Source organism: Lactuca sativa, chromosome 2 (genome assembly GCF_002870075.4).
Source record: "Lactuca sativa cultivar Salinas chromosome 2, Lsat_Salinas_v11, whole genome shotgun sequence".
Classification (NCBI taxonomy): domain Eukaryota; kingdom Viridiplantae; phylum Streptophyta; class Magnoliopsida; order Asterales; family Asteraceae; genus Lactuca; species Lactuca sativa.
In genome coordinates this window covers 85,605,883-85,619,684 of record NC_056624.2, presented here as the reverse complement: position 1 = coordinate 85,619,684, position 13,802 = coordinate 85,605,883, and the positions used below count along the sequence as shown (strand labels likewise).

Sequence of the window (13,802 nt, the reverse complement as noted above, 5' to 3'; positions counted from 1 at the left end):
CCCCTCACAGAAACATATATAAATAAATAACGTCTTTTTAAAAACATAAATACGGTGTTTAGTTAACCATATTTTTCATGTATAATTGCGTTTTTCTGCATGAATTCGTATACATGAAAAAAAACATATTTACGGTACAATTTAAAAGAATTGCAAACTTAAAGGTTTTCTTACGAATTTTATTTGAAGGCAACCTAGAAACCTATAACAGGTAACAAAAGCAAAAGTGGGGAAAAAACGATAATGAGTTATAAATGTAATATAGTTTGTTTTTGTATACAGTTAGTCACTTGTGTTTTTTTGTACATATATGATCATTAAACTTGTTTGAATTGTTCATAAAATACAATTATGACCAGTTGGCGTATGTTTTCCTTGCAATAATGTTTTGTTTTTGAGCACATTTAGTCACTTATGTTTTGTTTTTGTACACATTTAGTTACTTATGTTTTGATTTTATACAACTTTAGTCACTCATCATGTGTATGTTCATCATGTGTTTGATTTTTTTAGAAGTTCAAGAACCGAGTTCATGTGTTCATCTAATAAAAAATACATAATTCATGTGTTTATCTAAAAAACCGAGTTACTAAGCTCATATAGAGAAGAAGAATTGATTATCTTGAGAGGTAATGGATCCGGGGAGTAAATAATGGGACATGGTTTATGATTATGCATTCTACAATGACTTGGGAGATCCCAACTATGACCTAGATGATGCACGACCAGTTCATGGAGGGTCATCTAAGTTTAATATATGATGAATTTTTGTTATTAGGCCTTGCTTTTATTGTTCAAATGTTGTTTATGAGTTGCTAATAGAGCTTTCATTGTTTACAATTCCTAGATTTGAGAGTAGTCTTGCACTTATTAATAACTTAAACATATATGTTCTAAGAGATGAAAGATTTAGGCACATAAAGTTGCCTCGCTTTCTTGGTTTGGATTGAAGTTAACTCTTCATTCCTTGTCTCTGAACTTAAGGCTTTACCTAATAGCACTCCTGATGAATTTGATTCTTTTAAAGATGAGTTCAAGGCTAGTATCAACCCTCTTAGCATTTGTCTTCTCAAAGTAAACTCATTTGGCTTGAATATTTAGATATGCATTACTATGACTAATAATTTTTATTTGTTTGATTGATAATTGATAAATTTTGCCACTAAAGTATATAGGAGTTTCCTCCAACAAGCAAACTAGATTTGAAAGTCTATGGTAATAAAAAAAGATCCATAAAACCTTACCATATTGAAATAAAGCTCCATGGATTGGAGATAACACAAACTTTTCTATTTTTGAAAAAGATGGAAGTCTAAAAAAAACATATGTGACTATATGTATGCAAAAGCAAAGCATAAGTGATTAAATGTGTATAAAAACAAAACATAAATGACTAAACGTGTAAAAAATCAAAACATCATTGGTCGGAAAACATACATCAACCGGTTATAATGATATTTTGCGAACAATCCAAATAAGTTAAGTGATCTTATGTGTATAAAAACAAACATATATTACCCTTATAAGTCATTATCCCAAGAAAAAAAAAACTTACATAGTTCCGCTTTTAACGTCCCAAAAAATAATGTTAGGATAAAACAATTTTTTATTTTGAAAATTTTATAGATGTTTTTGTAATTTTCTGTAGCTTTAATGGTCACACATATACAAACTCTATAGTTTGTTGATATTTTTTGTACTAAACAAATTGAATTGTATTTTTTGTATACTTTTGAAACTTTATTCTCTTTCAAGTCATTTTTCTATAAAAATTGCCAACTCAGCTATTAACCTCCTATAATCGATTTGTCAGTGATGGAAAAAATGTTTTTTTTTTTTTTTTTTTTTTTGAATAAAATGATAATTTTAGTGGTCATGTTTATTTTATATTTTTTTTTCTACTTAACAAAACTGAATATTCTTTTGTACAATTTTTGAACTCAGTTTATGCTTCCAAGTCGTTTTTCAAAACTAAAAGTTAAAAAAACTATCATATCGACATATCGTTGTCGAACATACCTTAGTTGCCCTTATATTTCTTAATTTGGCATTTAAGGGCCGCTGAATTTTCTATTAGTTGCACTTCAGCTGAAGCTCCAAGTCCTTGAACATTCAACTTCTTTCCTACTTAGTCCCTGTGACAAAAAGCAAACAAAATTGTTACAATTTATTTGTATTTTTGTTTCGATTGTTTAAAAGGAGATCGGAAAAATATAAAACAAATCAGGTGACCCAAACTTGCTTGTTAAGACTTCATGTTGACATCCTCGATTCCTCGTAGTTAAGACTTCATTTGCGCGTTAACGAATCAATAACTTCCTTGTTAAGACTTCATGTTGACATCTTTTTGGTGTTCTACTCAAAGATATTTGCATAGATTTTTCAATGGAATAAATTATATTGTATAAAATACAATTTATCAGGTAGCATTAAATTTCCTTTTTTATATCATAATAATTTACTTAGTTTTGACAATAATATGATATATCCCAAAAGATTACAAAAACCTAAAACTATATCCATGTTATATCTTTGCCAATATATATGATCACCAATAAATTAAAAATAAAAAAGATGTAAAAATCAGCTCAAGTTAATGAAAGTTTTGTATAAAAAAATAACTAATTATAAAATATAACAAAATATGCATAAAAGTAGGGAAATTGAGTATACCAACCAATATAAATGATCATTTTTCGAAAAATAACCATTTTCTTCTGAGATTGTTTTTCAAATTTTGTTTTTTTGGGTAGTTTTAAAAGAAACTTCTTTACTTATATCTTAAATGTCTATTTCGAAGCATTTAATATTATCGTTTTTCCAATCAAATGCTTGATTTTAATCCATGGTGTCGTATATATTATATATTTATTACGTTTCTTTAATTCTTTTTTAAAATTTTAGTAAAAAACGAATTTTTTTCTCGAAATTTCGGAATTGTTTATCGTATTTCGGACTTGCTCTTTTAACTTCCTAAGTTTCTTTTGTTTTTTTTTCAAAATCCGAAATGTCAATCTTGAATGCGGAATGTCAATGTTAGAAAAAAATCATTTTTGTCGGTCCTAAATTCTCCATTCCGAACTTAATGATTATTTTACCAAAAAAATCTTTAAATATACATTATGGTTAGATTATTCAATTTTTTGTTAAAATTTAAATAAGTTAAATCATATAAAAAAAAATAAAAAATAAAAATAAAAAGCATAGAACTGAATCTTTATTTATGAAATGATTTATAAGTCGTTGGGCTAAAAATATATTCTGTAAATGGATAATCTTTACCGACATAAAAAAGATTCCCACGCGGAAACTTTGAACATACAACCCTTTATAAATCACCCACTCCATTTCTGTGCTTTCAGAATACGCTTGCTTTTGATCGTAACAAGCAAAAACCTGAAAAACAAAAAATGGCACCTCTTGGAGGAATTCGCGAGTCTAAGGGAGCGGAAAACAGTCTTGAAATCGACAACCTTGCTAAATTTGCTGTCGATGAGCATAACAAGAAACAGGTATTCCTCATCTTTTCTCCAGTTAGTTTTACAAGCGCAGATTTCGTTAGATGTCAATTTTTGAATAATCAAGGGTTCGAGATGAACATTCTGATCTTCGATCTGTGCCTATTTTAGGATATGATGTTTGAAATTAGGATTTTTTTGGAGCAAAATCTTCAGAAGTTTGATCGTATTTGAATTGTGTTTTGCAGAATTCAGTTTTGGAATTTGAGAAGGTAATAAGTACAAAGCAGCAGACAGTATCAGGCACTATACACCATATCACACTGGAAGCAAAAGATGGTGGTGCGAAGAAAACTTACGAAGCCAAAGTGTGGGTGAAGCCATGGATGAACTTCAAGGAAGTTCAGGCTTTTGGGCCTGTTGATGCTGCAACTTCATCTTAATTAAATAATTAACTTTCCTCTGGCTCTGGTAAATTCCTCCTATTCAGTGCTTAATTTTGGTTGATTGGGATTGGGGATTTGGGATATTAAGCAGAATTTGTTGGTCCAAATGCAGGTGATCAGAGTGCTGACGGTGTAAAGCTTGAATTTATTCAAGTCGATGTTTAAGTATTTCTAATTTTGTATGAATATTGTGTAAGTTTGGATTCTGTTGAACATGTATCTTAAAACCTTCTGTTAATGAAATAATTAGTATGTACGTGTTCTTAATTTCACATTGGTTCTAGATTATTATACCATGTATTCTGTTTATCGGTTATTAAATTAATTAAGGGGCCCGATTGAATAATGGTTTCCCATGACATGACCCATCGCATGCTGGTAAAGGCATATTCGAACAGGCCCGGTCTTAAACGGCCTGGTTTTTTGTAAATCCCTCCTAAAGAATGGTGGACAAAAAGAAAAATCTTAACTTTTTTTTTTTTTTTTTTTTTTTCTTTTTCTAAAAACAACATAACTTTTTATTTTTTCCATTTCTTTTTTCTTCAAGATGGCTCTTTTAACAAATTTACCGGTAATCTTTTGGCTTTAAATTAATTTTCTTTTCAAAAAAGTCCTTAACATTTTTTTTTTCCAAAAAACCTTTAATATCATGGACCAATATAAGGGTCATAAGGGAAAACATATAATCAACGTGTGGATCAAATGGAAAACCCAAATCAATTTTCTTGCTCAACAACACAATTGATAAATACTGAAATATAGCCGTGGATCCTAAAGGATTATTACACTTACAGCAACCATATCCATAAACAATGATACAGGCTATCCGACACAATTGGATTTGTCCATATGTGAAGTAGCATTTGATGATGATGGCTCTGTGTACCATTGTTGATCTCCACGTGTGATGAAGGTAGCTTCTGCATTTGCAAAAAGTCATGGCATAAATGTAATAATCATATGGTAACAGTAAAAAACACACAGTAACAAGTGTAATAAACAGCTAAAGTCTTTGGCTGTTGTTTGTAAGAATGAGAATGATCAAATATGTAATTTCTAGGTTTTACTATACAAATTCTAGCTACAAGTTATTAAAAATTAATGTATAGTCATAAATACATGCATACATATGTATACATAGTAGTAACACTGACTTACCGGATAAAAAGACGTCCTTATAATCTTCTTCATCGTATATAAATTGTGGGGGATCAGGAGAACCAACCCCTACTATAGTGCTTCCACTGCAAAATCAATATGATGAAAGAATGTAATGTTGATATTTTAGCAATAATTTTTTTTTATTAAAAGAGACTCCATGAAGGGTACAATAATTTGTGGTAATTAAAATTTAGAACTACTTTGATTTTTTTTTTCTTATTAGGACATTATATACTATGAAAATCTACCGAACTATAGTAGTGAAAATTGGTTTGGATATTGCTATAATTGGGTAAAAACATTTAAAGTAGAATGCTATAATAAGAAGAAATGAAAGTAACATATGCTATAATAAAGAAATAAATGAAAGTATGTTGCTATTCTTGCATTTAATCCTTAAGTAGCGATATAAAAGTCGGTACCTTCCGGACATAAAAACCGCATCATATTTCCCACGGCCTGCAGCAAGGATGCGTTGTTTTAGTCTTTTCAAAGATGGAAGCACTTCAAATGCAGGAGCTTCTGTGGAGAGCATAAATGTGAAGTCAAATCAATCATCTCATTCTCATCATCTCATCTATGGAAGAAATTGATAGTGACTTCATACCTAAATCGTTTACACAAACATCTTGTGATATTCCATTTTTTGAAATCTTCTCCAGCAAAGTTGAAGGTTCAATGGTACTTGATACATCCAACCGGAAACGCTGACAACAAACATTTCAACTTTTAACAATCTTTTTTTTTTTTTTGCTATCTAATAAATATTATTTCTTTGTTACATGGGACATGGCATAATTCACAAAGACATAAAACAACTAATTTTAATAAAATCTCAATATAACACAAATAAGATTATTGTAAAAATAGGGCATATTCCATAGTCTATAGAATGTTTGATTATAATTAACGAACTTTTTATTTACAACATTAAAACCTAAAACGTAATAAAAGCTCATTAAAACACACATAGACTGTGACAAAAAAAATTTCTAGTTAACTTTAACAAATAATATAAATTACATAAATAAAAAAAGAAATCACCTTGTAGACTTCAGCTGTTGAGCATGCCTCTGGAGGCTTAATCAGAACCATTGGCAAATCGAAAGGTACAGGTGAGGGTATATCTTGAACAATCTGAAATCAGCAAATTTCATTAACTTTTTTTATTTTTTAAAGCAAAAATCATCCCAAAAATTACAAAATTGAAGATTTTGGTGGCATGAGAATTGAGTGATTGACATACCTCGCCTCTACCTGTGCAATAGGCTGCTCCTTTAGAGAAGAAGAAAGGGACATCCGACCCAATCTCACCTGACCATTCTTGAAGTTCCTTTTCAGTCGCCACCCCACCACTGAATCGGTTTGCCGCCCAAAGAGCCGTTGCAGCATTACTGCTTCCACCGCCAAGCCCCGCCCCTGTTGGAACTCTTTTATCCACATGAACCTGCCACAAATAGTAACCTACTTACATTTTTTTTTTCATTCTATTACAACATTGTACTTTTTATGAAAAAAATCAACGATAGATAGATTTTTCATGATTGTATTATTGTAAACCCATTACTCTCTTGTTATTGTTTATATGATCTAACTGCTAATTTTACAGATCTTACCCAAAAGAATTTGTCACTTCCAGTCTTCTTCCGGTAAAGGTTCAAGGCTTTGATTATCTGAATGCATAAAACACGTGGTAAAATATGTACATTAAACAATAAAACGACAAAAGAATAATGAAAAAAAAAATTAGTGATTTACTAAATTTCTTTCATCAAGTGGGATTCCAGGCACATTAGTTGATAGGCGATCTTTAGATTTTGATGGGGACAAGGAGAACTTTATCTTATCTCCTAAGCTGATTACCTGAAATTTTCAAGTTTCAAAATTGCCATCAAAAATATTATAAAAGTTTAAAAAAAGCAACATATTGTGGAACTTACATGAAATAGAGATGCTAAGTCATGAAACCCGTCTGGCCTCTTACTCGTTATTCTTAGAAAAACATTGATCTGCGTTTCAAAACAAAAAGTAGATTCAATCCATTGAACTCATAAAAAATGGGTTAAATGCAAGAAATAGTAACACATTTTTGTTTATTTGCTTATTATATCATCCTACTTTCATTTCTTCCTATTACTATGGAACTTTGAAAACTAACTACCTATGGTAATTTAGTTAATCAATTTCATCTGAAAGAAAAAAAAAAAGTAGAAACCTATGCTGTATAATGAAGGAGCCTTAGAAATTAAGAAATCATAAGAGTTTTACTTGTGGTCAAATGGGGTATTTCACATTCAAGATCCGTAAAGACTATCTTCAAGTTGCCTACATCAAAACTTTTAAAATATTCTTGAATTCTAACAAATTCCATATAAATTTTATATTCTGAAACTACTAACATACATCCTTCCTTCCCAATTTCCATATTTTCTATCACAACTATTGCTAAAAATATAAGTAGGGAATACCAATTAAATCATAATTTTACTTCCAATTTCATTTTCCATCAAGAAACACATGAAATAAATATCACAAGTAATCAAGGAATCACATTATCTTACCTTGCAAGGAGAAAACAGAGAGAGCCTTGACAATCCAGCGTTCATATCCACCTCATCAGCTAATCTATTTAGCTTTTCATCAAGATTATACACTAGCTAAAATTCCCACAATTAGAAAAGAAAATAATGAGACTTAACGACAATAAGCACAAAGGGTAGCAACAAAAATCGCTAATTAACCCAAATAATTTGACGAAATCCACCTCCACTTGTTTTCTTTCATGTTTTGAGCTATCGGATATTGCTTTGACGATATGAGTTCTCGAATTTCTGCATTTCGTTTGAAAAGATGAGAGCCCTTTTGACTTATGGGAAGAAAAATACGGTCTTAAGCTTCCATCTCCAAGGGGATTACTGAATTTCGATATGCTATCGCTGGAATAGTTCATGTGGTGACTACAGAAGAAGTGAGAGGCAGCCATTGCCGCCATGAGAGAGGAGGATTATTAGGTGATTCAAAGATCAAAAATGGCGTTTTGAGTTGACGAGGAGTGATTTTTTAGGTGAGAAACGGAATCCAAATGTAGGATGGGTATGGATTCTTTGGCGTATTTACGTTTAACGTTTTCGAAGGCACTTCTTTAGCCAAATTACACAACACTCCCCTCGATTTTTTTTTTTTTTTTTTTTTTTAAATATATAAAAAGAAATCATTTTCTGTAATGTTGGACAAAATTTACCTTCAACTTTTTAAAAAAAACATCGCGATTTAAACTGTTTTGACCAACAAATTGTAATAAGAAATACAATTTACGCACAAAGAACACTATTAATGTATGCAAATTATACTAAATTGCTGTTGTTGACGAAATATACAAATATATGGACTAACATGAAACAAAGCTTCTATTAAATGAAAAACAAAAGTGTGTTACTAACAAGACACATTTGGACCCGAACACTTTTTAAAAAGTCAACTTATAGTTAACTACTTATAATCAGTTTTTTTGGATAACTACTTATAATCAGTTTTTTCGGATACAATGTAATTTCAACCAATAAAAATATTTCAAAATTAATTTAGGGTGTTTTTTTATCCAATCCCAAAAAAATACACTCTCTTCCGTAACAAAACTTGTATTTTATAGGTCTTTTGGTTTGATGGTTATGACTCATCAGAAGGTTATTGGTCTGCTTTGGTGTAAATGGATCCATAAAAAGGTGGACCATCTAAAAAAAACCTTATAAAAGTTCATTTCATGGAATGAAAGGTTTCTATAACATAATTTATTTACAAGAGCAAGATTAAGGGACTATGCCAATCAAGTCAACATTGTATTCCTCATTTGAAAAGCAGTTAGAACATTACTTAGTGATGCACATTAATGAGCTATTAAATTGACGAAACGAAGAAAAACAGGCCAACCATTCACTGTTCGACTGATTATTAATCGTCCAAGAATTTTTTTTTTTAGTGTGGAGAATTTCAGTTAAGGGTGAAGCTTTAGTTTAGTTACGGAGGCAACTAAAGAAAGAATAAGCAAATAAGCAATAGGGAGACATCATGATTGAGAAAAACAACAATCAACACCACATATTTTCAAGTCATGTTTTTTCCTTTAGATCTTTCATACCCTTTTTTTCTTTTTATCTTATTCTTTTTTCAAACTCCCCTCTCCCACTACAGAGTGGGGGAAGAAACAAACTTTCTGGGTAAACTAAACAAATCCTTCTCCTCAAACGGAGACGACCATTCCCGAGAACCGCCACCCACCGCCTCCGAACCACCACCAACCACCCCAACCCCGTCAGTGTGGTGGTGCAGCAACCCATTAGCTGCCACCGGTCTCACCGCCATTTTACTCCCAGAACCACCCATCCACATCCCGTTTGGTCTCAACGAGCTCGGTGATGGGATCCGATTCAAACTCCAGTCAATATTTGTGTAATCAAACTGCGAGGACCAGTCACCATTCCAATCTACATGAGCCGCCCCCGCCCCCGTCGTGCCGCCTGGAGCTCCGCCTGAGCCCAGACCGGAAAACAGCCCTAGAGAAGAAGCAGCCGCCAGAGTAGGAGTCGGCACATAGTGCTGTGGCAGCGGTTGTTGGCGGTGCTGATAATGAAACTGGTTGCCATTGCCATAGGTTGTGGTGTTATTAAAGCTTCTTGTGGTGGTTGGGGTTGGCATATGAGGAGGATTCCAATCAGAAAAATGAGATGAAGAAGATGATGGAGATGGAGATGGAGATGGAGATTGAGATAAAGATGAACTCATACTTGTGGTTGGTAATGGTATCTGCTTTGATTGGGGTCGTTGCATCATTACAACAGATCCCAGCTGTAAACCTTTAAACTCATTTCCAAGAATTTCACTTTTTGAAGCTGCTGGTGGTGGTGGTGGTGCCGCCATTGTAAAGGAAGCGGAAGGGCTCATGCTCAGCCCATTTACCGACCATCTTTTTTCCGGAGCGGAAATGGGTTGTTGTGGTTTTACCCAGTCGGAGATGGGCTGGGGCTGTGGCTGAGCTTTTTTCAGCAACTGAATGTTTTTGGTGCCGGATTCCGCCAACAGCCGCCCTGCCGGAGCAGCCATGGATGGGTAGTTGTCGTCCAGTTTCTGTATAGGCAAAGCTCCTGAAGATAAAGTTCGTTTCGGTTGTACCTTCGGAGGAGTGGGTAGTGACTGTTTACCACCACCACCGCCACCGCCAACAACAACCGCCGGAGGTTCGGTGGACTTTAGTGGTGGAGGTTGAGATTCTTGTTTCTGGAGTTTTATCAAGTTTTCAGCCGCCCGTTGAAGGTCACCCTCACATGCCACAACAGCTCGTTCAACTTCTTGTTTTGAGCATTTGAATTTGATTTCCATTTCAGAAATTTGAGCAAGCTCCTGTGATATGTCAACCTTCAAGTTACCACCACCAGTATCAAGGTTGTGGTGGCCGGAATCTTCACTGCCTTCAAACAACCACGCCACTGACTCCTCTACTCTTCCTTCATTCATAATCAAAGCCATTGTTGCACGTTCTGAAGTAAACCCCATTGCAACAAGCTTTTGAGCAAGTGCTTCTAGTTTTCTTGACATTAGATATCCACAGCATCGATCATGGAGTTCTTGAGCTCGTCTTTCTTTTTGTCGTTGATGTTTCTTCTCATTTTTCTGCCGGATTTTTTCCCGTTTCTCACTATCAACACCGGAAACTGCCGCCGCCTCCTGGCGGGAGGCGGTGCCCTGAGAAGATTTGTCTTTTGGATCTTCTGACTCGCCGGACCAGCTGCCATTGTTGGAAAGACAATCGTAGTCCACCCCTATGCCCACCGCGTTGCCGCTAGGGTCATCGGTGTCATCAATATCCCGGAAACGGCCATTAACAGGCGGCACAGTAGAAACTGGGGTGGTTTCAAGTGTATGGAAGGTCCCCAGAAGTGGATTGTAGCCGCCAGCACCAGCGGTGGTGGGTTTTGCAGAAGGTTTCAGTGGCTCTTTTCCGGAAGCTCTTTTATCCTTGGCTTTTGATCTTGATGGAGACATTTCAAATACTTGTTCCCTGCAATGTCAATGACTTTTTCAAATTTCTCAACTCCTTTTGACTTTTTGTATAAAACAAATTATTTTTTAATCTCAAAATCATAAGAACTGATTTGAATATTTGGAAGGATCATATGATTTGTCAGTTTGTAGGATTAGAAACATATTGGTCTAATTCTTACAGACTAGATTTCATCAGCATAAGCAGATTTTACAAATCCTAATATCACAACTGTCAAACCACCATGAAAGAGAAGAGATATGCTATTTACTAACATCTTACAAAGCTATAACCGCAAGAGAGGGATCTCATTTTCCAAATCCAATGTAGAATCAAGTTTACCATATGAATTACGATCATCCACATATATTATAAAAAGTTACAAACACAATTGCACTTGATAATAAATGCAGCTATACAAGTTTAAGCCAATAACAGCATGTTCTCATGTTAAGAAATGATGTTATGAGGATAACTTAGAGTTCTGAGAGTTTCTTGGCAGGAAATGTTAGCTGGCAAAGAAACTACCGACAGCAAAACTAGTTTCTTGGTGTAGCATTTGGTATAACGATACTTGTTCATCCAAGCTCTGAACATCTTACAAAGCTATAACTCAAGTAAAAGCGATTCAGTAGGGTTTACAAAGGAATTTCATTCAACGCGCTTTCTCTCCAAATTATTTCAAGTAGTTTTGCCTTGTTAATCTCTGTAACCGATTCAATTTAACTAACTTTCAAGGATTAAAAGCTAAAACGCATCAATTGACCAAAGAAACACATAGACATCTTCCAATTGGAAAGAAATGCTCGTAGAAAAACCAAGACACATTGCGAAAAAGTCAAATGATGAAAATGAAAACAAATTAATCGATCAACTCACCACCGTTACTGCTAAATCGATTTGAAGAAAAAGCTTGGGCAAAAAACAGCGCCTCTGGTGAATTGTTAGGGTTTTTGCTATTCGATCCTTTTTCTCCCCTTTTTCGATCGATAGGGTTTGCAAGTCGACTTTTCGAACGTAATATTTCCCCTTTTTGTTCTTCTCTCACTCGCTTCTATATCTATCGCTCTCTGCACCAAAGCGTGCACCACAATTCTTACGTCGCCGACTTTAGCCCGTTAAGAACGTAATGTGGATTGGGCTTATCATGAACTTAGTTTGGCCCAATTCTAAATGTCACTGTTCGGCTAATATATTGTGAATAGATTATTGGCAAATTCAAAAAAAAAAAAAAGTTCTTTTAATTTTTTGTTATAATCGCTATTTTTTTTTTCGGTTTAGTCTTGTTTTTTATTGCAAAAGTTATTGTGAGGTTTTTTCAATCGAAACGTTTGGGAAGAGACCGAAGAGTTTAAGACTGTGTTTGGCATGCCACAGCTAGCTGATAAGCCAGTTTATTTTTTGAGCTTTTTTATGTTGTCGTGTTTGGTAAGCCAAAAAGTAGCTTATAAGCCAGCTTTTTGAAAAGCTACTTAGACTAGCTTTTTAGGAGTTTTTTTTTTAAATTTTCCAAATACACCCCTTAATTAATTATAGAAACACATACTCTTACATGTCTTTTTATGTACTTTTATATATTTCAGCTAGCTTTTCAGCTAGTTTTACCAAATGTTATTTTTTATCAGCTAGCTTTTCAGCTACCAGCTAACTTTTTAGCTAACTTTTTATTTAACAGCTAACTTTTCAGCTATCAGCTAGCTTTTCAGCTACTACGCCAAACATAGCCTAAACTTGTTATAATGTAATAATGTAATGTGTTTTCAATGTCAATAAAAAAACAATCCGTAACAAGAGCTTTTCTAGTTAACCATGGATTTTTGTTAAAAAAATGAATTTTATTGGTTTCATAAAAAAATAATTATTAGAGTGATTAATTGAAAAGAAAAATCATATCGTAGTGTTTTGTATAATTTAAAGTTTTATATAGTATTTAATTTAAATAAATAAAAAAACCAGTGAGAATGATGGTCTTGATCGAGTTAGTTATTTGGATCTAGATTTTGTGTTGTATAAGAAAGTTAGAAATGATGTTTTGACAAAATTTTGGAAAGATAGATGGTATGTGTAACACCGAAAATTTCAAACAATTTTTCATTTAAAAATAATCGTTTAATTCTTAGAAACATTTGTTTAAAATCTCATTCATAATCGAATTACAAAACATGACTCAATTTTCACTTGTATAGAAAACCAGGATCCTCAAAACATGACTCTTTCACTGGTGTGTACAATCAAGCCGGTGCCGTCCCGTGGTCCTGAAAGAAACCTGAAACACATACATAAAACAAAACACTGTAAGCACGAAGCTTAGTGAGTTTCCCCAAAATACCACACACACCACATATTAGCCACACGAGGCTATAACTCTGTGGGTCCGTGGACCCTGCTCTGTGAACCCTCTGGTTCTAACTCTGTGAACCTTCCGGTTCTAACTCTAGGAACCCTCCGGTTCCAACTCTGAAAACATGCACATCATAAATCACATAGAAATAATGCAGTACAACACATAACATACATAGCATACAAATACTCTGTCACATAACTCTGGTTACCTACTAAAGGTAAAGTATAGTGAGAAGACTCACCTGGCAAGCAGAAAGCAGATATCCCCACACTTGAATCTCGAACTCGCCGCCGCCTAACACGTAAGGCATATAATCTCATGAATATAACTCTCGAGACTAGAATCAACCCTCTCATGGC

At 33.7% G+C, this 13,802-nt stretch overlaps 3 protein-coding genes across 3 annotated transcripts; 1 reads left to right on the top strand and 2 right to left on the bottom strand.

Annotated features, from left to right (window-relative positions):
* Window positions 1–3,351: 3,351 nt before the first annotated feature.
* Window positions 3,352–4,176, top strand: LOC111915247 (cysteine proteinase inhibitor A). The gene is made up of 3 exons (XM_023910923.3): window positions 3,352–3,512; window positions 3,707–3,929; window positions 4,017–4,176. Exons 1-2 carry the CDS (start codon window positions 3,411–3,413, stop codon window positions 3,899–3,901), a joined length of 297 nt encoding a protein of 98 aa, XP_023766691.1. The 5' UTR covers window positions 3,352–3,410; the 3' UTR covers window positions 3,902–3,929; window positions 4,017–4,176.
* A 433-nt stretch (window positions 4,177–4,609) lies between these two features.
* On the bottom strand, window positions 4,610–8,165 carry LOC111915257 (4-diphosphocytidyl-2-C-methyl-D-erythritol kinase, chloroplastic). The gene is made up of 11 exons (XM_023910932.3): window positions 7,830–8,165; window positions 7,627–7,722; window positions 7,006–7,074; window positions 6,824–6,928; window positions 6,682–6,738; window positions 6,312–6,512; window positions 6,110–6,202; window positions 5,673–5,772; window positions 5,488–5,587; window positions 5,063–5,148; window positions 4,610–4,824 (listed from the first exon to the last, which is right to left on the bottom strand). The coding sequence occupies exons 1-11, from the start codon at window positions 8,055–8,057 to the stop codon at window positions 4,727–4,729; spliced, it is 1,233 nt and encodes a 410-aa protein (XP_023766700.1). The 5' UTR covers window positions 8,058–8,165; the 3' UTR covers window positions 4,610–4,726.
* A 946-nt stretch (window positions 8,166–9,111) lies between these two features.
* LOC111915265 (uncharacterized) lies at window positions 9,112–12,297 on the bottom strand. The gene is made up of 2 exons (XM_023910941.3): window positions 11,979–12,297; window positions 9,112–11,117 (listed from the first exon to the last, which is right to left on the bottom strand). The coding sequence occupies exon 2, from the start codon at window positions 11,099–11,101 to the stop codon at window positions 9,248–9,250; it is 1,854 nt and encodes a 617-aa protein (XP_023766709.2). The 5' UTR covers window positions 11,102–11,117; window positions 11,979–12,297; the 3' UTR covers window positions 9,112–9,247.
* Between the last annotated feature and the right edge of the window lie 1,505 nt (window positions 12,298–13,802).

Excerpts from the sequence above, each read along its gene's own strand:
- LOC111915247 (XM_023910923.3), top strand. The coding sequence starts at position 3,411 with ATGGCACCTCTTGGAGGAATTCGCGAGTCTAAGGGAGCGGAAAACAGT. Across the intron at positions 3,513-3,706 it reads ATGAGCATAACAAGAAACAG|AATTCAGTTTTGGAATTTGA; the intron begins GTATTCCTCATC and ends TGTGTTTTGCAG.
- LOC111915257 (XM_023910932.3), bottom strand. The coding sequence starts at position 8,057 with ATGGCGGCAATGGCTGCCTCTCACTTCTTCTGTAGTCACCACATGAAC. Across the intron at positions 7,075-7,626 it reads CTCTGTTTTCTCCTTGCAAG|ATCAATGTTTTTCTAAGAAT; the intron begins GTAAGATAATGT and ends TTTGAAACGCAG. Across the intron at positions 5,149-5,487 it reads GCGGTTTTTATGTCCGGAAG|TGGAAGCACTATAGTAGGGG; the intron begins GTACCGACTTTT and ends TTGATTTTGCAG.
- LOC111915265 (XM_023910941.3), bottom strand. The coding sequence starts at position 11,101 with ATGTCTCCATCAAGATCAAAAGCCAAGGATAAAAGAGCTTCCGGAAAA.